General features: G+C 40.2%; 1 protein-coding gene across 3 annotated transcripts in view; it reads right to left on the bottom strand.

Annotated features, from left to right (window-relative positions):
• Positions 1-212: 212 nt before the first annotated feature.
• furina (furin (paired basic amino acid cleaving enzyme) a) overlaps positions 213-26,430 on the bottom strand; it is a 78,542-nt gene continuing 52,324 nt past the window's right edge. For all 3 annotated transcript variants that reach the window (XM_030726430.1, XM_030726431.1, XM_030726432.1), the window contains exons 7-16: positions 20,107-20,195; positions 13,296-13,468; positions 11,788-12,000; positions 10,049-10,149; positions 8,745-8,848; positions 8,462-8,579; positions 4,204-4,383; positions 3,973-4,097; positions 2,464-2,586; positions 213-1,473 (exon numbers count right to left, since the gene is read on the bottom strand). In XM_030726430.1, the coding sequence (XP_030582290.1) occupies positions 866-1,473; positions 2,464-2,586; positions 3,973-4,097; positions 4,204-4,383; positions 8,462-8,579; positions 8,745-8,848; positions 10,049-10,149; positions 11,788-12,000; positions 13,296-13,468; positions 20,107-20,195 (1,834 nt within the window). In that variant the 3' untranslated portion in view covers positions 213-865. The remainder of the gene's footprint in view (positions 1,474-2,463; positions 2,587-3,972; positions 4,098-4,203; positions 4,384-8,461; positions 8,580-8,744; positions 8,849-10,048; positions 10,150-11,787; positions 12,001-13,295; positions 13,469-20,106; positions 20,196-26,430) is intronic.

Here is a 26,430-nt window from a genome sequence, read left to right as displayed (position 1 = left end):
GTCTGCTTTGTATGTCTGCCTGCTGATGCATAATTGTAAACCATTAAAGTCTGTACATTTTTCTCATCAATTACTATAATTTTGATTTGTGAGACCTTCAAAATGTATCTTGCATCAATATGCAACTTAAAAATGTGAATTACTACAGAGCCTTGTGTTTGCTAACAGATTATAGACAGTGAGGTCATTAAAGACACTTCAGAGAGAATAAATATTTCCCAATTGGATTTTATGCCTCATAATACAATTTTTGGCCATTACATTATCCTTAAAGCACCAAATATGACAGGACCCGCTTCTCTATAAAGGGCACTACACTGTTCATCAGATTTACACGCTCACATTCACACATTCATTTGGACATGCACACACACACACGCACAGACACACACTCAATCTCATCTGGCTACTGCACTGAGACTAAAGGACACAGTGGAAAAAGGAAGAAAAAAAAAAAAGAGGAAGAAAGCAAATAATAATCATTTGTTTACTGTAACAAAAAGGAGCTGGAGCTGGAGGGGAAAATGGACTCTGCACAGACAGACACTGTTAGTGATTGAGGGCAAGAGGAGGGAGAGAGCCAGTTTAATAGAAAAGCGCCCAAGTGTGAACAGAGCAAAGCTCAGGCCATCCCGAGCTTTGAGAGACAGCAGCTTCCCATCAGGTCTCCCACAGCAGAGTGGAAGAACCAGATCCCAAAACAGCACTCAGATGAGAATCCGATAAGATAGAAAAAGAAAATGAATGAGTGATAAAACCAGAAAAGACTGTGAGAGAAGACAGTTACCACAGCCCTGAATTATCAGACAAATGTGGGTGTGAAGGTTTTAAAAGCAGAAGAGAAGGAGGGACGTGGGGGGAGGCATTAAAGAGCACTTTGTGTTTTGATAAAGGCAGTCCTCTCATTTTGGACGTCAAACTCTTCGTTTTCAGAGTCTGTATTTACCCCTTCATCCCCCCACACTGTTGGGATGCCACGGTACGATACCACCCTACTTCCGCCGAGACTGAAGCCGCCCCCAAGCCCACCGCCAGCCTCCAGGGAGGGCAGCTTGATGAGTGCACCGGAGCGTAGTTGCAGCATCAGGAAGATGCCAGCGAAGGTGGCGATGATGGCCATGCAACTGAGCACAGCAATGGTTATGGGGAGCCGGGAGCCGGGTTCTAGCTGCAATCTCTGGTTCCCCGGACCCACCATGAAGCTACCAGGGGACTCACGCATGTATTGGTTGAGGTGCAGGCAGGTGCCAGAGATGGGGTCCAGGGAGCTGTGCAGGGGGCAGGACAGGCAGGACCAGGGGCTGAGGCTGCTGCAGGTCAGGCAGGGTGGTGGGCAGGGCAGGCAGGCGGGGACGGAAGCTGGTTCTATAAAGTTTCCCACTGTGTAGTTGAGAGGCTGAGAGCCCACCGAGTAGCCTGCTGGACATTCTTTCACACAGCCCTGCTGAAAGAGGTAGTAGCCGGCATTGCACTCTGTAACACAGAGAAATAGAAATAAACTACTGCACCTTTTAGCTCTTCATATGAGTCAGACAACCCAAAAAAGCAGAACCAGGACTCCTGCCCTGAGAAAGCAGAGAGAGCACTTTTAACATGGCAATTCACGCAGTGCCTGCCCTTTCTGTTTTAAGACCTTTTTTGGGTTTTTTTGTAGTTTTAAATTTTTACTTTTACTAGAGCTGCTTTCACTTACTAAACCTTTGGAATTTATATGCTGAGTGCAGCATGCTTAAACTAGAAGACATTTCCATATGCACCAAGTCCAGATGCAGACCATTGCCTGTAGTGACAATTAACAGACGGTGAGTGGTGGGGGTAACAGAGCTGAAAACAGGAGAGCCAACAGAAGGAGGAAAATTTCACTTCCTGCTGCATCTTGTCAGTTTGCTCAAAAACAGAAAATTATAGTTGTGAGCCCCAAGTCAGAGCACACCCAGTGCTATATGACAAAAGGATATGATCACAACAAACATGATAATTACGTTGAGCTCACCCTTTTCCGTAAGCATGCAAGTAACTCTGACGGCCTGCAGGGGTCAGACTGTCACTGTTTCAGACAACACGTAGGCAGACTTCACACTGCCTCCTGCTCAGTGGTATGTTTAGACCTTGCCTATAGCCCTAATTGGACTTGGCAGAACACAGTAGGAGCCTCCTTATTTAAATCAGATTATTAAAAATAGATGTGGAGTAAATTTAAGTTTGATCTTATCAGAACTCAGGTCTTCTTTAAAAAAAAAAAAAAATTGTGCTGATAATAAAGCTACATAGCAGAGTAAAGTCTGCATAGACATACAGACACAAAGCAAATGGAAGCAGCTGAGATAGTATTTCAGAGCATCGACACTGACCAGGCTACTTCACGTGTCACACCTGAATGTGACACTACATTACTTCTCTTCAGCTGCTGTAGCTGTAACAATCTGTGAGGAGCAAACTGGAGACGGGAGACACCAGTCTTACCGATGCATATCTGCCTCAGATCCAACGTCTTGCAGCTGTCATTGCCAGGTTGAGACTTTTCAGAGGAGCTAGAAGTTGTTGAGCCAGTGCCATACAGCACCAGGGTGAACTGGGTCAGAGTGCCTGGGTGGAGAGACAGATGAAAAACTAAAATTAACTGTGGGGGGAAAAAAAAAAAAAAAAAAAAAAAATTAGGCCTGTCAAGCACAGCAAGGCTCCAGCACTCCCTTGGGTGGTTTTTGTAAATGTGTCCTCATCTCATATTATACTCACGGATTTTCAGCATAAAGTGGCAGAAAATGACTCCTTGATATGGGCTGCAAATTTAAAGACAGCATGATTTCACTCTGTGCCTAACAAGTTGTAAAGAGCACATCTCTCAAAAATCATTCAAGTGTGGGGCCTCGTGAGAGGTTCCACTCTAGTAAATGACTTCTTACTGAGGAGGGAGGCGTCAGACTTTAATCTAGATGTTTTTTCTAAAATATTTTGGCTGAATATGGAGTTGTGGGTATGGAGTTGTGGGTGGACAGTTGTGGTTGTCTAGATGGTTGTGTGATGATCAATGGCCAGCCATAAACACTGAAGTATTTAGTCTATTTATCATGCTTCCTGCAATAAGAAAATGGAAGGCTGCAGAGCCATACAGTCTACTATAAAAAGAGTAGCGACACTTTGGAGAGCAAAGCCACTTGATCTCTAATCTCCTGGCACTGACCCTTCAACCCTTGAGCTGAACTGCAGACCCAACAGATTAAAGGTTGCATTAAATAACATTCAAGTAATGTCATTTAGGGTCATCCTGATGACCTAGTGAGGGGAATAATCATTTGTATGCTATGCTTCTCTCTCTTCATTTTCGTCAGCACAGTTTAAGACTGTTAAAAACATTCACGTGGACTCTAAGGACTTTTGATCAGCATTTTGCAGAAATTAATGAGAAACAGGGCAATAAATTGATACTGAATAAAACAAAGCCTGAAAGCAACCAATTATTCCATACACTGATCAGCCACAACATTAAAACCAGGAGAAGCAATTATCTAATATAAATGTTCTGCTGGGAAAATTTGGTTTCTGGCACTCATGTGGATCTTACTTTGGCACATATCACCCACCCTTGGTATGACTGCTGCAGACCAAGTTCACCTACCCATTAGAGCACCATCCCCACCAGCACCTGGGGGAAAATGTGCCCTGTCAATAAAATGCCCCATCAAAAATGCCCAGGAACAGCTTAGAAAATGCCAAAGGCTTCCAAACACCTCAAACCTCAATTTTAATCAAGGAACTGCAGAATTTAGAGGGAATAATCCCAGTTAATGAAGGGACCAAACCACAATGTTCAACTACCATTCCAATGCCAGACACAAAAGGAAGCCCACAGATGTCCATGCCCTGATGAGTCAGCAGTTTGATGGCACAAGGGGACCCATTATTTAGCAGGTGGTTGTAATGCTGTGGGTAATTGGTGTATATTTTCTTTATGTAATAACAAAACTGCTTTACCATAGTCACTGGCACCAGCCACATTCTCGATCTCAAGCATCCACGCCCCAGTAGGATCCTCATCCCAAGAGTGGGTGGTCATGAAAGCCCAGTCATTAAAACCCTCCGATGAGTAGTCATGAGGCCTGCCGGAAAACAACAAGCGGGAGTGTAAAACAGTTTGTTTACCAGCTTGCACTGTAGATCTCCGTGTTTGCGTCGTGGTGCTTTTTTTTTTTTTTTCTTTTTTACCTGGGGTGGAGCAGTGTGGAGCGTGTGCCAGCAGGGCTAATGAGGTGGATTGCCAGGTTTCCCCTCCGGTTGTAGGACAGGGTGAGCTGGGCCTGGACGTGCTCTAATGAGGTCACATGACTGTCTGTCCCGATGCAGGCGTCCACACTCTTGTTAATATATAAATGGCTGCCAATGTTCCTGTTAAACATGGAAAATAAAGTCGACACATTGAGTCAGATATGGACATTTCTTGAAGGTTGTGCGACAGTGGAATTATTAGTGGCTTATTACTGAGAGTATGACATTTTATGGCAAAGGGCATGGACACTGACAGCAAGCGAAGGGTGAATGGTTTGTAGCCTTGAACAGGATTAGTGTCTCAACCTGTAGCACCCCTGTCCTCTGTGGAAGTAAACACGCACCTCTTTTTTTCTTCCATAAATCCGCTTAGGAGATTATACGCATCCACAATAATTCCAAGGAGGAGGAAGGTGCGTGGTTTTAGTAACACAGATGTGCCCAAATTATAGACAAGATGATCATTAAACTGCCAGGTTGAGTCCCATCAGGTTCAGGCTGATTCACATTTTTCCAGGATGCACTGAAAAGACTGCATACAGTAAGCACCTTTGACCTTTGAAACAGCCTCTCATGGGAAAAGTCATGTAAGAGGTTAATTTACTACACTATTCAGATGCCAATGAGTCATATAGCGACTGCCCATGATAATATTATAATGCAAAGTGACAGCCAAGCAGCATTTAAGCATGCTTGCAAAATGTATTTCATGGTTTCTCTAGGTGAAGACAGAAAATGTGAGAAAAATGGAAATTTATATAGAGAGCTGTTGAGGTTGATTTATCATTGCTAGTTGACCACTGCAGCACAGGCATCTGTTATTTAAGGTCTGGAAGCATCTAAATTTGTGGCAGTGCTGCAAACATCTGTAAACTGTTTTTACAAATCACAGACTAAAAACAAAGGAAAAAAAAAAAAAAAAAAAAAAAAAAAAACATAAGCTGCAAACATACAACCAATCTACCATTTAGTCAGTGTGAAAGATCAACAATTAAATGAGAAGATGCACCTTACTGTCCCTCTGCTTTTTGATCAAGCATTAAGCATAAATACAAATCTGTTTGACCTAGTGTGTTGCCAGATTCCAATTTGTCAATACATAAATCCTTGAATATATTTTTTCAGGTTGGTTCATATATATAGCAATAAAAAAAAACAAAACATATGTGGTTGCACACATTGAATTCTACACCCACTGGTTGCAGAGACCAACTGGCTGTGCAGACGTTGAGTATGCTACACCCTCTACCTCTTTGCAACCACTTTAGATCACAAGGCGATTGCACAGGTTACCTGGTGGGAGGCAACATGTCTGCACACAATCGGGCTTCAACTTGGACGGACTGCAATCACTCTCAGACAGATTGGCGAAGGTCTGCAAATAACTGCCATCTAATTTATAAAATGTCGATGGATTGCCAACAATCAATATGGGTCGGTCTGTGCCAACATGCACAACTCGCCTGCGGCACATCTCTTTGCAATAGGGGACTAATCTCATCTGGTTGTCTTCTGGTTACATTGCTACATAAAAGCAAGGTTGCTGAGCTTCTGTATCACTCTGCAGTTCAATCACCATTCTGCAGCAACTATGTCACTGTTTGTGAAGGATTTTAAATGCTATAAGCTTCTGGTTGTTCTCCAAATGCAAGTAGTTAATTTCGGTGTATGTAGACAGCAACACATTTGTGATTTTCCTAATTAATCACAGTAAACCACAAACATATTGCATGTAATTCCAAATTTGACCCATTGTCTCAAACCACTCCTTTAAACAACCACATTTTGTTTATAATTTCTGACTTTTTTAAAATATGTAAAGCCAGTATAATGTCCAACATTAAATCCTATACAGAATTAGGAGGGAACATTTGCAGACGGGGACCAAAAATCAACCAGTCACATAGACGTGTTCATTTCAATTCAGCATGCATAAAGATTTTTAACAAACAAAACATGGAAGTCAGCCAAACTTGAAGCATTTGGCAGTAAGAAACAAAAGGGATGTTTCTAAATCATAAATCACTTTTTAAAATCTACACAAGCGCTTTCAACTGATGCCATGCTCCAGTTTTTATCTATAAAACATTTTGCAGACCTGGTAGTAATAAGCATCAACTTTTCTGAGGAGGAAATGGGCACACACTGATCACATTCATTGTTCTTACAGTACATTGACATGCATTTGCAACAAAGCCGGCCTTATTCAGTTAGGCACACAGGAGTTTTTCTGTCCGTCATGCCATTCAAAACCTAATTCAAATCCTCTCACTGCCACATGAGTAAATCGCCTAATGTTATTGTAATTATGGTTATAATAATTCACTTCGTATTTCTAGCACTTCATAATATTGGTCTTTAAATATAATAATTGCACAGTATTGTTGGACTTAATATAATCATAAAATCACCATTCATAAAATTGCTTCCTTTTAAGTGTGTTCCAGCTTTTTTTTGTGCATGTAAAAGGTCGGCATAGTTACACAGCCCACCCAAATGAGAGAACAGTGCTCCTGAACCACTGGCTGACTGTTCTTCAGGAATCTCCAACACCCTGTAGCAGGTGCCATGCCTTCAAAAAGAAAAAAAATTGGCAACCGCTTCGGAATGGCATTTTTATTTATTCACAACTGTTCTTTACTCACAGAACAGTTATATGTAACAGTTAAACGAGCCTCTCTAGCCAATGAGAACACAAAATAAAATTATGAGCCTGTAAATGAGCATAATGTGGGCTCATGGTCATGACTCTGTCAGAGGTAAGGAGTAGAAGTAACTAACAGTGAGATAGATACTGAAACCCTGCTTGCTCACTTATTGCAAGACAGTCTTGATAAATACGTCAGCTAAACACCTAAAATGTAAATTGAATAACCTGCCTTGACTGCTGTTCCCAGACGCTCAAACCATCTGCTCTGAGCATCTCATAGCTGCAGTAAAAGAGAGGAACCTCAAAGCCAGCAAGGGAAGTGACAGGCAGCGCATAATGAAGAGGAAATGTCTGACTGGATTTAGACGGAGACATCAGGAAAAGGAAGAATAAAACTGCTAGGAAGAAATGTATAGTCTTAACAGTGAGAGGTACAGATGAATTGACAAACTATTATTTCTCTTTTAAGTGCACACAAAATGACAGGCATTTCAATAGGTGCCCAGAGCCAAGATGAAGATGAAGACACAATGTCTCGCTGTGCCAAAATGTGACAGCTCAGTCGCAGGCGAGCTTCTCCCTAATGTGGATTTCTCTTTTCGCTTACTCTTAACTTACTATTTCTGAAACATTTAGGCTTATCTTATAGTATTTAACTACTGCTTAAAGTCACACTGTTCTCTTAACATAGTATTAAGTGCTGTTATCATTTCTCTACCCCTCTTTTTCTATGTTTACCATTTACTTAATTCACTCTTCATATTTTATCTCTAAAGATAACTACGCAATTACAAAAGCTAATTACAAATAATTAGCATTTTTAAACTGGGGCTCTGTGTTTTTTGCCAGAAAGATATCCTGACTTTTTTTTGGTCCATAATATGGGTCAAATTTCAAAAATACTGGAACATCCATTTGCTCTAATCCAATAAAATAATTTCCTCCAGAGACACATATGGCTTAGTTTAATAATTAGGCTATGTGGGTTTTATTCAAAGTAACTCAAACAAATAACTTGTTTGTTTTGTTTTTTTTAGAAAAGTGACAGCTGTAATATGCGTAAACCACAGTGGCCACAAGAGCCCAACACAGTGCATCTCATGAAAACACACGCAAATAAACAAAAAGCACATTAAGGAAAGGCAATACAACCAAAAGCAAATGCACTGAAGACACAACAGGAGCAAATTCAAGAATGTGCTATAAGTATCCCAGAATACAATTGTAATCTTTCCAGGAGACGCATAACAGTGAACCCAGCTGGGACACACTGCTGTTTTTCATTGTTTTGTGACTGAAACTCAGCAAATTAATTCAAATCTAAGCAAACTCAGATAGGCTGCTTGTGCTGCATTAGCAGCACATTCTATTTGGCTGTACTGTAAGAATCTTTTTAAATGCAGACATTTCTATAGTTTGCTTGTGTTTTGTTTATTTACATGTATTTTTGTGTCGGTTGCAGTGTGCTGCCCCTCTCTGGGTCACCTTAACAGACACTTGTGATCAGGGTGTTGAGATACTATATGACTGCACATGTGGGATACTAACCTTGGCTCACTGACCATGGTGATCACACATTTTCGCTGTGGTCCGACATTGGTCCACAATTTTGCCAGGGAAACAATTGCACCGGCATCAAGTAGACCGTATCCATACGAATGGCTAACTGTAGAAAGCGAGAGAAAAGAGTAAATGTTACCCTGCAGCCTCACTCTCCCAGCTGTGTGCATTTCAACCTCTCTGTCCAGTTAAGTCTGGACTGCAATAATGAGCCTCAAAGGCATCTGCAAACTTCAGAGGGTTGAGGAAAACTTGAAAGGAGCTGCTGTACCTTTGCGACCAACTCCATTGTTTCTCCAGTCATTGGTGAGCAGGTGGGCAGGGTGAGAAGTTCGTACAACCAGATGTTGCATGTCCCTCCAGGTCAGATTTTTACTGGAGCACGCGTATATGCAAGCACACACACACACACACACACACACACACACACACACACACACACACACACACACACACACAAGGAAAGAGAGAGACCAATACAAAGGGAGACACACACGGTAAGCCTTAAAATTTAAGTTGAGGCACAGAAACAGATCAAACAGTTGCCTCTGACACTTCATCCTATATCCTGAACTTGCAGGTGGACAGCCGATTAAATACAGAATATGGCAAAGTACCAGCCACATTCTTTCGGCTTACACGTTGACTTAAAATTTTATATATTTCAAGTCAATTTCTGCATATATTCAGGAGATTTAGCAGCGCATCTAAATCAAAACGGTCTGATTACCCTTTGCGAGACATTTTCCCAAAGCATCTTAATTCTCCATGCAGCCACGCAGGTATTTACTAAACACAGAAAGGGCTTACATAAAGTCACAACTGGCCTCTCTGTTGTGATTAAATGTGTACAGGCTTTTTATTCTTATTGCGGATGTAGAGAAAATGAGGCTTTTTAGATAATAACTTTGCTGAATCACTTTGTCATCAAATTCATTCCTAATTGCAATCTTTTTCCATCACCTCACTCTGTTTTGCCACAAGACTAATTACTTGTTTTCAGGGCTGTTCTGACGTTCGTGTTTGTCTCTCCATTAGTGCTGCGTGACTAGATAAGAATGATTAGCGCTCACATCCAAATGGTGTTGTCTGTACGTGCACAGTTGAAATCTGTGGCAGAGGGGTTAAAAAGTAATTCATAAAATGGGATAATCATGCAGAACTAATGCAGAAACATGCAGCACCAGCAGTAAAAGCTTAATTTAATAGAAGAATTTTAAATATTTTAAATTGGGCTTGGAAAAGTTTGTGCAACAAAAATGACAAATATTTTAACTTTTTTTTTTTTTCTCTTTTCATGAGGTTGCTGTTAGGAAACTTCTAACTACATGCTAGAAAGAGCAGTGGAGCATTACTACAAACTACTTTGGTATTCAGAATACTTATGTGCACATGCAATTTTGGAAAAAGGATCTCTAGAATAGCTGTTGCACTCTCTAACAAGCCCTCACCAAAAAAAAACAAAACAAAAGACAGGGGATTAAGCAGATAGTAAAAGTTACAATGAGGCTATACAGCTGAAAAGAATAGCAAAGCCTAGTCGGACTCAGAAAAATGATGGTGATAAGCACTTACTTGGCCTCAAGGGCGAGAGCGATGATCCCAGCAGCCAGCGGGGCAGAGGCAGAGGTTCCTGTGTGGGAGTCTGTGCACTTAGATTTGAGATCTGTAGTCACCTAAGGAAGATGAACACAGTAGACTTAAGTCTCACAGCATTCCTCCTCATTTATAATTGCACTTGCATTATTGTAAAGGTAAAAAATAGACTCTCATAAGCTCATAATTCACTTGCTGCTGCTAGAAAGTAAACATACCTAGTCAATTTTCAATGCAATTTTCTAACTTTGCTCTACCCTCACATAGAACCTTGCCATTTTCTTCATGCAACTGTATATAGCCCAGTGCAGTACATTAATCTTACTGTACTTGAAAATGAAGGTATTCTCATTTCAAATATCAGCTTTTTGTCAAAATTGTATTTTTAATTCACAAGATATTTCACCCTCTTGTAACCTGATAAATTGGAATTTGCCTCCCTTGAGTGAGCAAAAACCTTTTTCCTCCATCACTTCCTCACTTATTATCCCATATGCATTTGCTGAAGCGAGAAATCATCCAATGGGTAGAAAAGCAAAAAAAAAAATAAAACCAGAGAAATCATATAGCTTATGCTCTGTCTTTTGAACAAGTCTCATTTTTCCCCTGAACTGCTCCAGCAGAGATCTTGTCAATAAACCAACCCTCCCAACCCCCACCCCCGCCCAGCAGCCATGGTTGTACTGAGAATTTTCTGCAGCTGTACGAATACAGAGCAATGTGGTGTATTTGTCCTCAGGAAAAACCCATCTGTTGAAAGATAAAGGTTACAAAACACTGCCTGGTGATAAGCCCCCCCCCCCCCCCCCCCCCAATAATTCTGGAGGTGAAGTCAATCAATGCTACTAAATAAAGTTGGAACAAAAGCACCTTAGATCACAAATCTGCTGACCAGTGCAGAGCATACAGAAACAGATCTTTTAACAGACTGGAGGAATAATAAATGCACTAGTAGAATGACTTTAATGGCCATTATGCATTCAGGAGCTTTAGGAGTGCATCTAACTCACTTTAATTTGAAAGAGAAGGATATTATACATGTAATTAAAAAAAAAAACAGACAATAAGGTGTTCCTGTATAACCCCAGAGGGTTCCTGTATAACCCTCTACTCCAGCTCTTTATTCCTGGGTTCATGAGTGACAGCACAATTAAACAAGTACATCACTGAAGCATTAAGGGACCAGCCACACATCATGGAGATGTCATAAGCTGCCCATCCAGTTGGTCTGGCAGATAAAGTGCATGCTAGAGAAAGAAACTGTGTGCACACATGTGAGAAACAAAGAGGGAAACAGCATTTGTGACTAGAGTGTTAAGCAGCAACAGATTACCAGATGGAGTTTCAGCCGTTCACAACTCATAATCATTTTAATGGCCCAAAACTGAATGAATGGTTTAGAACTGGAAAGAAGAGCAGCAAAGAATGAAGAAGCTGTGATTCACACATGGAGGACATAAAACAAAAATGCTGATGAAAGTGATGAAAGTGCTTAATGTACTATCTATAGAACTGAAACAATTAATCACAATGAGATTAAAATTTATTTCCAACTATTAAAATCATCAGTTTATTTAGCTCTCTCAGATTTCCCGCTTCTCAGATGTTAAAATGTTCCAGATGTTTGAGCCTCAGGTGGTAGTGAGCTGTATTTTTGCAGACTGGCTTAGTACTTCTCATTCAACCCTTTCAGCAGACAACAAAATTTGGAAACTCACTATCTGCTTCTCGTTGAGATTTCCCGAGCTGTAGGTGGTCGCAAGGGTGGAGGAGCAAGCCTCGCTGTACCAGGGGACATTGCCGTTCTGCGTGGAGCTGCTGATGGACAGGGTGTAGATGCTGTTGGTGTAGCCATCACAGTTGCAGCTGTCCTTCTCCCTCCCTCCATTACCAGAAGCCCACACAAAGATGGAGCCCAAACCACCACGACCCTGGAGAACACAACATACATTTAGACAAACAAGAAAATAAAAGGCAACCACATGCCCTTTCATCCATTTGTGCCACAGACCAACAGTATCTATGGAAGAACAAAATCTCATTCAATCTTTAATAGGAAGCCAAATTATAGGGGGGGGGGGTTCACTTCAAAAAGAGCCCCATTAAAACCCAATGTACAGGCCTGGGTGGTCACTCACTAAATTACAAAGCCCCAAATATCGCATGACAGCAATTCAATACAGAAAGGCAGTATATGACAACAGCTCATTGTAATAAATCATCCAACCTCTCAGCCTTTGAAGTGCAATAATTTTCATCTAAGAGCAGCTTTATTGTATTGAGTGGCACCATCTCTCTCTCTCTCTCTGCATTGATCAATTCCAGCTATGCGCCACCCACACCACCATCTGACAGTGCTGTCACTGTGGCAATTATCTTAGTAGTCAGTGTCAGCGGTTCCAATCAAGCTTTATGGCACATGCCTTGAATCCTACTGCTCCATAAGGAGAGTCGGTGTTAGCAGAATAGATGTGTTTATTCACGGACAGAGCAGATGTGAGAGGCTGGGGTGTGATAAGTATACTTACTAATCTGCTAACTTGTTCATTTTACATTATCTGACACAAACCCAGTGTGTCACATGCATTAAAACAAGTCCCGCTATCAACAACAGGACTGACGACATGACAGTGTGCTGCCTTTGTAGTTAATATTCAGATCACGTTGTTAGATGTTGGCAGAAAAGTTTCTGAAATTACTCTTCTAAAATCCCTCTACGTGTATATGCATATAGATAAGCATGTGTTTGGAAGCTTTTGATTATAAATGCTCATCATTAAGAAATTTAAAGCTCCACTAACTGTTTAATTGGAATTTTTAAAGACAACCTTGTGACGGAAAAGGGGGGGGAAAAAAAAACAAAAAAACACTGAACTCACACTTAAAGCACAACTTCATTAACTAAAAGAGATGCAAGATTCAAGATGAGCTCACAGTTTAATAAATGTCCTTCAACAAACAAAACAAAAGGGAGAAAAAAAACAAAAAAACATTTAATTTCTGCCAGCGCTGCCTCTTCTCATTTTCTAGGATTTTTCTTCCTGGGTGGCTTTTAGAGGACATTCCTTTCCATTCATAACTGTCAGGGTCAAAAAACGCTTTGTTCTTCCCGCTTGTGTCCTCTCATGCTTGAACAGTTCAATTACTGACTGCTGAAAGGAAGCAACACACAGGCAGTAAATAATTTCTGTATCCTACGAACACACACACACACACACACACACACCTCTGTAACTCCACGCAGAAAGGCTTCTTTGGCGAGTTTTGCCGGTCCATCGACAGTCTTGCCATCGTCCTCCGGACCCCAACTGGCGCTGTAGATGTCGATGTGTTGGGGATTCAGACTCAGAGACTGGGCTTCCACCATGTCAGTCACCTCACCATCCAGCATCCGCACACCTGCAGTCGTGTTCACAAATGCAAATGTCAATGTCACAGCCATACAAAGACACACATATCAGATGACAAAACAGAAATTTATTACTACTTCTGCGCTATATTTCTTATGATACTTTAAGTCAGCAATGCAAATTCATTTTCACTAAGGGCCACACCTGGAAACGTGAATTGCATCAAGGGCCAGAATTAAAGCTTACTGACATGTTTAAGTTAATTGAAACTGTCTCAAAGCCTTTGCAGATACAATATGGTCCTCATAAAACCCTAAAACAGTTCACACAACATCCTGTTTCACAAGCTTGAAAGTGACATGTATATCTAATATGGGCATCTCATAAAACTTCTAATTTCAACCTCAGTTGAAATTGTCTGCCCCAGCATCAACTTTCCTATTCTGTGTTAGCTAGCAGTTGCTGTGGAGGTGGACCTCTTGTATTAGCTTGCTGTGTGAATGCATGTGCGGATCACAACTACAACTGGGGAGGCCAAAATTTATGACCAACCTGAAGTTCCAATTTTGGTCCGATGACCTTGATTTACACGCACACATAAATTAGAATTTATTTTAATGAAATACCAAATAATAACAAAACCAAGGCTTTAAATTTGAGAATCTGTCACACTAAAAGAACAAGGTGGTCATTAAAGAGTGTCTTTCCAAAACTGAATACGGCCCCTATAACTGTTCTTAAATGACGTTCATTTAAATCTAGTACAACTTAAACTGAATCTATATACACTATGTACTTCTTTCATTTCAGTTCTATTTGTTTTCTTTCAAATCTAGTCAATTGTTTATTTCTAGTTCACTAAAACAACCCCATTTTTGACAAGCAAAAAAACAAAAAAAAAACAAACAAACAAAAAAAAAACATATGGAATAAAAATACAGGACCTGTCAAAAGTCTAGACACACCTCCTCATTCTATGTTTTTTTATTTTTTCTCCTACATTGTAAATTAATACTGAATCATCCAAGACTATGAGGGAACACATAAGGAATCATGTAGTAAACAGCTACATGAGGTAATCACCTGAAATGGTTTTAAAGTCTTAAAGGGGTTCCCAGAGGTGCTGAGCACTTTTTGGCCGTTTTGCCTTCACTCTGCGGTCCAGCTCATCCCAAACCATCTCAGTTGGGTTTAGATCAGGTGACTGAGGCCAGATCATCTGACGCGACACTCCATCACCCTCTTTCTTGGTCAAATAGCCCTTACATAGTCTGGAGGCATTTAGGGTCATTGTCCTGTTGAAAAACAAATGATGGTCCCACTAAGATGGGATGGCATGTCACTGTAGAACGCTGTGGCTTCTTTGCAGCAATTTGACCATAAAGTCCAGATTCACGTGGTCTTCTCCAAACAGTTGATGTTGAGAAGTGTGTGCTAGCTGAACTCTGAAGCATTAAGGTGGGCTTTTATCTAGGGTGCTGTTAACTTGCGGTTTCTGAGGCTGGTAACTCTGATGAACTGATCCTGTGCAACAGAGATAATTCTTGGTCTTCCTTTCCTGGGGCAGTCCTGATGAGAGCCAGTTTCATAATGTTGTAATTTTTCTGGCCTGTCATTTTTCTTTACTTAGTTAAGTAGTTTGTGCCATAATATGGATCAGAACATTACTCAAACAGGGCTATTCACTGTATACCAACTCTACCTCTTCACAACACAACTGATGGTCTCAAACCCATTAAGAGGGCAACAAATTCAAAAAATTAACTCTTGACAAGGCACAGCTGTTAACTGAAAGCTGTTCCAGGTGACCAACTCATAAGGCTGAGAAAATACCAAGATGTGCAAAACTGTCATCTAAGCAAGAGGTGCCTACTTTGAAAAATCTCAAATATAAACATATTCTGGTTTGTTTAACCCTTTTTTGTTTACTAAATAATTTCATATGTATTTCTTCATAGTTGGGATAACTTAAGTATTAATCTACAATGCAGACAGTTTTTAAATAATGAAAAACCACTGAATGAGAAGGTGTAGGTAGGTATGTCCAAAATTTTTGACTGGTATATACATATAAAAATAATTACTCAACCTTCTGATACAAATCTGATACTTTTTAAACTGTATATGAATGCAGTGAGTGCAATGCTAAATTGGTGCAGTTTTTAAAAATCACACTGAAAGATGCAAAGTGCTGATTGTTGAGGACAATCTTGCAGATACCTGTTATTGTAGTCTGCAGCTTAGAGTTGGCATAGTGCCGCAGCTTGAGATGACAATGTACTCAGCAAGGTGTAGGCACAAAACATTACTGCTGTAGTGTTTCATTTGCATATTTTCATGAGTTTTCAATCCAGCTCAGTGTTCATGTGTATTTGTAAAGCTCCTGCAGTGGTGCAGTGCATGCTGCTGTTGTTAGTTTTATGTCTACCCACTGTGATTATGGAGCCCATCACGTAAATCAAACACTATCTCTATTGATTTTCTTTGGTGTTTGAGCCGGTTTGTGGGTGAACTACCTCAAGTGTGAAGCAGACTTCTGTGACTGAAAACTCAGATAAAAAAGATGAAAGGAAACTATTTTTCTTCCTTGTGTCTGCATGAAATTAGTGCAGCTGTCTGAGTGTAAATTAGATCAAACTCTTATTTCAATTCAAGTGAACAACTCATAACAGTGTCTGAAGGCAGGCTTCAACTAAAGCTTATTTATAAGGCTAAGTAAAAGTGATTGCAAGGATGTGCCATGCCAGTGACAAAGCAAATACAAAGACATAATGCAGGATAGCAATATTGAGGAAGAGGTGTTTGCCCAACCCAATTATTTCTTCAGAAGGTTGTCTTGCAATGAATCTAGTGTTCCTCCACAAGAAAAGTGGTTTTGGGGGGGTATCGAAGGCACTTTACTAAAGTAATTTCCTGCTTTGATTGCAGGTCAAGTTACTCCATGCTGTTATATATGGTTTAAACTGACAAAGCAGCTGCTCTTTGAAGTTCTGCAAAAGCTCCAGTCACTGTGCCCCTAGTGTTTCCATGGCAGCATACACTTTTGTGAGGAAAATGTAGTTCGATGAGGAGACTCGAGCATCTCCTGCAGCTGCCTAAAATCTTGGATCCTGAATATACAAGTTCACTCCAGTTCTAGAGTAGATTCCACTTACCAACCCCCTCTATATCTTTCTAATTATTTTCATTTCTGTATATTAAAAAAAAAAAAAAAAAAAAGCGTAAGAAAACAACTGGTTTTGGGTTCATATGTATTGATCTTGCCATCTAGCTGCATGAAAGCAAATAAACATGCTTCCGAAAATGATGAATTATTCCTTGAGCAGCATGGTGAATGAAACTAAGTAGTAGTGAGATGTAATAAACCAGAATGTTACTGACATAGTAGCTCATCTGGCACCACAATTCACTTACAGCGACAACTGTAAGCTTGACATTGAGCACGAATGGGTGTATGGATGTAGATTAGGTGATAACTGTGTAACTGTGATTAAATTCTGGTTGGAGAAGTAGCAATTCTTGTAAACTCTGAAAAGACAGACACCTCCTCCATAGCATAAGCTCATCTGACTGAGGGACTAATGAGCTTCTGCTGTGGTGGCCAATTGGAAGGTCAGTGGTTTGATCCCAGGCTACTCCAATGTCAAAGTATCCTTGGGCAAGATACCAAACATCAGAGTGTGAGCGAGTGCATTAATGTTAGGTGTAGAAAGCACTTGTATGAATGTGAGATTGGGTAAATGCGGCTTGCAGTAAAAATCTCTTTGGGTTAGGGTTAGCATTCTTTGAGTGCTAGGTCAGAGCAGAAAAGTGCTATTTAAGTACCAGTCCACTTACCATAAAAATCAACGAAGTGGAAACTTCCAGACAAGGTTTGGAGAGTTTCAGGTAGTGACTGAATGTTAGCGTATGATTCAGAGCTGCATCTTGTATGGAGATCACATAATATTTGTCAGAACTGAGGTTTTCCAACTAATTGTGGGGATTGCATTTACCCCAGTTAATCTTATGAATATTGGAAGAATGAAACCAGTCAGGCAATCTACATTTGGAACAACCATGAAAGTACTTCACAGAGAGTATTCTGGCTGAATAATGAGCCTCAGTTCTGCAGGTGAAAAGGCAGCAGGTGATCTTGTACAGAGAAAAGATTTTGCACTGTAGCATTGTCATACCACCTTGCAATTTGTACTACTGAAATAATGACTACATGAACAAATGTGTTTCTCACTTTTGTTTCTGATGTTTGAAAAGGACTTTTGCTTCCAGCTGTTTAGAGCCACTGTCGGATCTGCACAATCTGAACTGTTGCTGTCTTGTGTGGTGTTAAGGAAAATAAAGTGTTATTCTCTGTGAAAAATGGCTGAATGGTTTTAAGGATTTTTTTTTTCTTTGATCATTTCTGAACGCTGGTTCTAGTTTGACTTTATTGCTTGAAAAGAGACTTAAGTGCAGATAAAAAAGCAAAGATATTCACCATAGGAGTCCACCTCATTTTCTACCTACATTACCACAAATTGATAGTTTGATATGGTAGAAAGTCTGAATTCCATGTGTTTTATTACTGCTTGCCATGTGGAATGGCCGTAAAGACTAGTTGAAACACTATTTGACAAGGTTCAAACTTTATCACAGCTGGAAGTAGGCAGAAGGCTATTGAGATAAGCAGAGACATAATGAGCTAGAGCATACACTTAGATAAATAATCTCCTACAGTATGTGTAGTCCTTAAAAAGAACTAAATATTATGTGTAGTCCCGGAGTCAGCAGAACACCACAACACTGACAAAACACCATGTTCTCAGCACCAAAGGAGGCAGCAAGCCATTATCAACACAACACACATGCGCACATGTACTAGAAATGGCTCCACAGCAGTTTCTTTCCGAACAACCCATTTAATTTAGCTGGAATTTTAGTATTGTGCTGTGAAAAAAATAATTAAATTAGGATAGAGAAAAGATTAAATAATTTACATGGAAAATGTTATACAAATCAAATCTGATATTTGCTTTAATATCAAAAAGCTACTGAAGCTTCCTTTGAAGGATAGGAAGAGAAACGATAAAAATGCTCCCTCCTTCTAGGCAGAAGCAAAACAACCCATCAGGGTGCAAAATCCTTTTCAAAACAAACAAATTAATATTTCAAAATATTTTGCCACAATCTCTGCTTTTGTATATTCTCGAATGAGGAGGCTCTGACTGCTCCTCCACATCTTCATCATTTAAAGATGAAACTAACAGCGGTACGCAGCACACTCCGACCCCTAAGGCCAAACACCCTGCGTAAGATTATTCATCTGTGTGTAGCTGCACCTTGACACCACAACTGCTACCTCACTAAAACCGTGTAACAAGGAAACACATTAGGAAACACTAGAAAGTATGCAAGATTTAAAAAAAAAAAATAATAATAATATCACACAAGCATTTGCACTGTGACTGCTGTTTTCATATTTAAGAAACTGTCAATAATTAAATAGATTAAATCAAAAGATCTAGAAAACAGTTATATAAATTAATCATTTTAGTTTTTTTGGGTGATACCTGAGAAAATAGATGGCATTTATTTTCGTGTGTAATAAAAAAAAAAGAAAAAGAAATGAGAAATACTTAAAATACTTGTTTGGGGGGGGGCTCTATCTGCCTTATAAGTTTTAGTTGTTTGCTTAGACACAAACCAGCATTTGCTATTTTTATTTCACTGAAGTTACTTTCTTAATTAAAGAAAGGGGTGAAGATGAAAGTCAACAACATTCTGTGTGCATAGCTATGGAGACAGACACTAGGTGATGACATTTCATTGGCTAGTGTGACACAGTCAATTCATGGTTGCATCACTTGAAAACAGCAGGAGCTGACATCACAGCAGGATGCCAACAAGACCCTGCCAAATGTGTATAACAATCCGATTTCTGGCTGTCTGGGACATGAATTTTAAAAAAATGGAAAAAATAATCTTAGAGCAGGCTTCATGCCTTCAACAAACTATAAAGACTGCAGTTTTGCATTTATGCTGCATTAATTAAACCTTGAGGAGGCTCCTAATTTCTTCTGAGACACCATCTGCACAACAAGGTGTCTGCAGATCTACAGTGTTAGTGATTTATTCCTCTGATGTCTGTCAGCAAAATTACACAAAAACAACTAAGTTGAATTTCATGAATCTACGCGGAGAGCTGGAGTATGAGGCCAATCCAAACCTCTGTTTAAAACTGCACGACAGGCCACTGACCTTGGCTAAGGACTGACACAAAAAGGAGGTAATTTAACTGATAACTTTATGGGTGTTGATAGTGCTGGATAGTAGAATAGTCCGTCCAAAGAGAACACCTGAAGTAAGGTATATTAGCCATTTTTGTTTAACATGTACCACACACTGTTAAAGCTAATGGAGATTCAATAAAAGCTATGGGACTGTGCCATTTCAGTGCATTTCAGCACTGTTACTCCATGCAAAACCATTACACTTATGGCACACTGGCAATCCACATAACAACTGTGGTGATGTTCAAAAAGATTCAGTGGCATGCTGTGCCTGGGAAATGGGCTGAAAATAACACAGGCGTAGCAGAACAAGCATTTCACCTATTCTGGCAGTCCAAAAAAAAAAAAAAAAAAAAAAAAAGGAAAAAAGAAACTGAGTTTTGCCTCTGTGAGATCAAATCAATCATCCACACTGTACCTCCAATCTTTGCATCGTAGGCCACACCGACTCCACAGATCCCATTGCTGGCGACTGCCGCCACTTCTCCTGCACATCGTGTTCCGTGCCTTAAAAGAAAAAGAATGAGAAAGTCAAACTGCTTATCCTTGTGTCACTTGCCTTTTACTGTATATACACACTGACAGGTAGTGCACTTGTCTAACAAAGATTGCTTGTGAAGTACTTGACTCCATTTTCCATTCTGGTCAAGCTGGAGACTGATTCTACAAAACACACTCAAGGGGAACAGTTTTTTGGCCTTGATTCGTTTAAACAAATGTGAATTCCATCCATATTTTTAAATATATATCAGTTAATGACTGTGCATTACCTGCATCCTTGTAGAAAAAGTAAACCTTGGAAAGCCTAAAGCCTGAAGAGTGTCAAGTGAAAGAACAAATAAATAGGCATACCACCATGACACTATGGGAAGAAATTGTAAATTACATTTGCCATTATCACAATGTGTCTTTGATTAAGTTTGAACTTCCATAGCACGATCCAGCTCCAGGCAGAGATACAAAAAATCCAATACAGAAGGGCTCAGGAACGTATTCCAGTCAAGTGCATTCCCATGGCCTGCCAGATGGACATGTACTCTTAATGCCCTCCAAACCATGGCACAATCCCCACTGGACTGCAGCCATTCCTAGACAGGAATGCTGGGTCCTGGGCAATGGTGTGATACGTCAGGAAACAACAGATACAGTGGACAGTACTGAAGGAACCCTCTAAGCCAGCAGGCTTTCATTGAGGCACTCTGGGTAATCTGCCAAACCACAAGCCGAATAATCAAAACACCCTATCAGCAGTGAACAGCCTCCCCTGATAAAATGGGCTGAATCTGATGTCGGGGGGGGTGGGGCATTTAGTCTGAGAGTAGACAGCTATTACAGCTATAAGTAGTTATAAATGAGCATTAAATAAATTCTTAATCCCACAGCTTGTGGTACCTGAAATGCAATTTTATCTGTTAACAGAGAACTTGGAGGTCACAGGAACCATAAGGCAACCCATTTGACATTACAAAGTGAATTCATTCTAAGGACTTTCGATTTCATTTAAGACATGGCTATAATAAAAGAAGGTCGGAGCATTGCAATTTCATTTGCCATTCTCAAGATATCTCGGTAGACACCATGATGAGCTAAGAGGGCAAAGGTTAATGTCTATGCCAGAGGCAACATAAATGCGATGTCTCAAATGTGTCACGGGATGCCATTGAGATGGTAACAGAGGCCTAGTTGGATAATAAAAACATCTTTTTAGACACACAAACACATCTGGATTTTCCAAAGAACCTTATCACAGCATTCCGGGCAGTGTGAGTCTGTTGACTTTGGAGATCCTACAGCATCTGTGTTTTTGATGAGAACGCTGATGATAAAGAACAGCTCAGGTGTCTGTGATGGGATGCCAGGCATGCACAGGCCTATCCCTCCAGTGTGTGAATGAACCAGTTTCCCCTCGGTCATCCTCTAACACATGCATTAGATTCAATTACATACTAGGCTGTTCATGGGATACAAATGATTCACAGAGGTAGAGCCCTGAGTTACTGAACTTGATTATACAAGAACTACTTGCATAATCATGGTTTTGGAAATTATTTTCCTGTGAGAAATGAAATGGATACAAGAAAATATCCTTTTGCTGCTCCCACTCACTGCTGAGGACAATTTATTTAAAAAAAAAAAAAAAGGAAGAGTGCATCTGTGGGCCAAATACTTGCAAATTCTGATTGTGAAAGAAGCTTACTCCCTTTAATTTATTCCCCGTGAGTGGTAAATTTCATTTGAGTATCACTTTTTAGGTTGTGAGCATAACACATCTGTGTGGAATTTAACCATCAGTGTTTAGACCTCAAGAATTCCTTTCTCTGCAGAGCCAATACGGTGTTCTAAAACTGGTGCAGCATCCGTTCACAATGTCCCTGTTTAGAGGGGGACACTTGCACTTTGCAGCACGAGTGAGTTATTGCAGTCATTTATCGCAGGGGGAAATGGGATGTGTCAGCAAATACACAGCTGATTTGGGTTTCCAGCATTTACTTGCAATGATCCAGTAGCATTAGTCTTGGACTGCAATCGAGATATGACATTATTTAGATTGATATTATGTGCATAGGCTTAAATATTTGCACAGTTTGCCCTGTCTGTGTGTGTGCGTGTGTGTCCATAATTTTTAAAAAAAAGCAGCTAAAGTGTGCATGAGAGGTAGAGGAGGTACAAAAAAAAAAAGTACTGAGTGAGTGTGAGTGTGTGTGTGTGTGTGTGTGTGTGTGTGTGTGTGTGTGTGTGTGTGTGTGTGTGTGTGTGTGTGTGTGTGAGAGAGTGAGAGAGAAAAAAGGACAGCTGTGAGTGCATATGTGTCTCTCACTGCAGACAAACACAAATACGACCAAAGTGAGACTTAGTTGCAGATCTAATGCCTATCGAGCCAATCAGACCCAAACTTTACTTTTACTGGCTGCTTGCTTTTAAATGACCACTGTGGTGATAAAACAGATGGTGGGACAGCTGATAGTTACTAATGATAGCATCCGCAACAACTTCACATCAGGTGGCAATAAGTTTGTGTACAGTTCGGAGTTTAGATTGAGCCGTAGTCAATGAGCTATTGTGATCATGCTGCTAACACCCCCTGATGGCAATGGCCTGCTGAGGATCTCATGATTGAAAGTTTTTTGTTGTGAAAACATAACGAAAAATAACTTTTAGCCAAAATAGCACTTCACTTCCTCGGGTGTGAAGCAGATCAGATGAATGGTTGTGTGGAAAAGAGAACAGAGGAGAAGATTTTATAATCTAACAAATGGAACCTCTTTGAAAGATTTTAATACTTTACTGCCCAAAGTCCCCAAATGCAGATTGATTCCATATCTAATTAGAAACTATGACTTTGAGTTCATCTGTCAACAGGATAATCAGTCACAAAGATTAGCCTCAGGGAGATTCCAGTCCTGATAATGAGAGCAAGACGTGATTGAAGGAATGAATGCTGGCTCACTGTCCTCATTTCTACTGTTTTGAGGTCCTGAGAAGACATCCTCTGAAAGCAAATCTGGACTGAACCTCATGCTCAGGATTCAGGCACTAGGTTAAAGAGCTGACAGCACAGTGCTGGAGATCATCACATGAAGTGCTCCAGTGAAATCACTCCGAGACATTGTCTGCAAGACCAAAGAGCTGCCAGACAAGACAAGGGCAGAAGTGTTCAATCAGTTGTTAACAAGTCTCTCAGATTAATTATCACTGCTGTAATATCAGCTCGATAAAGTCCCTGACACTGAAAGACTCAGTTACTATATAACAGAACCTTCTTAACTCTCAGCTGCACTCACTGCTTAAAACAAAACTGATAATACTACATTTTAATGCCATAAATCTTGAGTATTCACCAACTGCTCAACAACTATTTTAGCAAGCACAAATTAGCAAGACAAAACTCGCTTGCCTTGTTTTCATTTCCTTCTTCCGCAATAAATTTTCCATTCTGTTAGATGTAGTTTGGCAAGCTTGTCAGAAAGCCCTTATTCTAGAGAATTACACAGATATAGAGTACACACATAGAAATAAAAGCGCTGTTATGCATCATCACGTCCGTAATTAAATCCGTTTTCTGTATACATTAGCATCTAGACATGCAAAACCTCACTCAGTCCGATGACAAATTTAGATGCCTCACACCTTACTAACGCTACTTGTTGACTGAATGTACATACCTGCACAGCTTATAGTAACAATTTTCATCTTAACATGTTTAACACAGCAGTTACAGGATGAAAAAGACATTTCAAGACCTTCAATTATCATTCTCTGCAGAGCTGCTATTAAAAACTCACTTTTTTCCTTGGAAAAAGAAATAATCATCTTCATAGAAATGATGTTGAAACACCTTTTGTATGTGATATACTGCTCAATAACTCAGGATTCAGGCCTCAAAAATGGACAATAGGAAATTATGGTGAACAAAGAGCAGTTTCAGCGAAGTCTTGTTCTGATTATAGCAGGAACAAGCCCTATGGCAGACTTGAGGCACAAGGACTAAACTTGGGTTACAGCAACTACAGCTGGCTGCAGGCCCAAGGCCAACAACATGATCAGTATTCAGACCAACAGCTGGCAGAACCATCAGCATTGTGTAAAACTTAAACTGCTTCACTCTGAGACATGATATTGTCATACAGATGTCCAAACTGTCTGTGGAAGATGAAAAATAAAAGAAACAAAAGCAGTTTTGGCTTATTTTATAAAGATCTGCCACTGATGTTGCATAAACATTCTCCACAACCTTTTTCTTTTGGTCTTTTTTTATTGGCTTAATGGCATTTGCTGTTCGTCAGTTTCTGAACAATGATCTTATCTGCTCATTCTTAACTCTATTAGTGCTGTACTAGTTAACTAATAAGCTGACCCACAGGTCAAAGCATTTGATGAGGTTTACTGAGCAAAGTGAAGTAAGGAATGTGCAGCAAGACTTCTGCTGGAGATCCTGTGAAAGGATCACTGACACCTGTAGCTGCAAAGGGTATAAGGGTCTCTCACCGGGTCTGTTTTCAGTAGTGTACGATCAGTGTGTCAGTTAGTTATTGGTTTCTGCTCCCAGTCACTCTCCCCGTGGCTACTGTGCAAGTCTGCCCCAGTTTGTAGCTACAACCTTGGGCAAGACTGTGTTGTTGCAGCAGTTTTTATAAATAAATAAATAAAAATAAATAAAATAAAAAAAAGACACCAGTCTGGGCTCAAGTCCCAACTGGACACTGTCAGTTTAGCAACATTAATCCAGAAATGCAGATTTGGAAACCATCCTGATAGGAGTCAGAGAAACCTTAGAAAAAGAAACATCTAGATCACATGCTGTTTTAGATAAACATGACGGTGAATGGTCCTTATTGCTGCCTGTACGCTGGGAGAGAAAGACGGCTTTATGTAGGTGAACAGAGTTGGGCTTTCTGCTGGGAACAGACACTTACAGTTTAACACAACCTTACGCAGTTTCATGCCTGCCACAGGCTGTTTACACATGCATCTGCACCACCCCACAGTAAAGCAAGGGTAACACACACACACACACACACACACACACACACAATTGTTCCAGCAATAAGAAAGACACAGGGAGCTGGGTGGCAGGAGATAAGGGCCGAGGTGAGTGAGGGTTGGAAAGAGGTGCAGCCAAAAATGAAGGAAACATCAATAGTAAGTGTCTTAGCTGGGCTCTGGGCCACTATGAGCAGCTAGAAGGGCTTAAGCGTGCCTTAGCATAGATTCTGGATATATGGAGCTGCACCAGAGGGGTGTTTTTCCACATTCTTCCACAAGAAATTCCTCTATTTAAGGTTTGTGTCGATCTTGGTGAAAATATTTTTGTGGCATTGGTGCTGTTAAAAACACTTAACTGGGCTAAATTAGAAAGCGTGGCACATTGTTTGCATTGTTTCACCATTTCAAGCTTTTGCTGATAACTTGTTGTTTCTGCTTCAAATTAATGTCAACTATGTCTAATTTGAAAGCAATTAACCTACTACAATCAGCCCCAAACCCCTGTATGTTCGGCAAAGCCTTCAAGGAGCTGATACAGCATTAGCATAGTTTCAATATGTTTGGGCCCCTTTGCCACTGATTGTATCCCTCTAGCCTCCATATTGATGGTGCCTGCTCCAGGGCCCTGTTGCATTTTTATCCATTCCCAAGTATAATCTTCTCTGCCTATCGCCAGTAATCATGGTAAACCTCAAGTTTAAAAAAGCCTCTCAGGTCAGTGGCCCACAAGCAGATTACAGCAAATCAGAAATTAAACTCAGAAAGAAGGCAGGCAATGAGAATGAAGGGAGATGAGCAGAGGTCCTCCAGAGCCAAGAGCTTCGCGGTTTCATTAACGCTGATGAACTTAATTCAATCAATTCTCTGCTAGACATCACTGTGGTGGTAAACAACTCCTAATGCCATCTCCAGATGCCACTGCAATAAAGTAGTTTTCTTCACACACTACCTTAATCCTTCTGTAGATTTATCTGGGCTGAAGAAATGCCAGACTTTTAAAGGCCAAATCAAATCAGAGACTTGTGTTGTGTGGATATGAGCAAGATTCTTATTGGGATGTAGTGGCATATTTTTGAAGAGTAAATATTTAATAAAAAAAAAAAAAAAAAAAATTCTAATCTCTTGGACTTTGCATTTAATTATATCTGCTCTAAGAATTTATAGTCCTAGAGTTAACAATGGATGGGAAACATCCACAGACCTATTTAGTTATGAGCTATTAGACAGTGAGGGGGAAAAATTAATAACTGCAATTTTA

Source organism: Archocentrus centrarchus, chromosome 3 (genome assembly GCF_007364275.1).
Source record: "Archocentrus centrarchus isolate MPI-CPG fArcCen1 chromosome 3, fArcCen1, whole genome shotgun sequence".
Lineage (NCBI taxonomy): Eukaryota > Metazoa > Chordata > Actinopteri > Cichliformes > Cichlidae > Archocentrus > Archocentrus centrarchus.
Note: the sequence above shows the minus strand (reverse complement) of the source record. Positions and strands in the feature narration are given on the sequence as shown.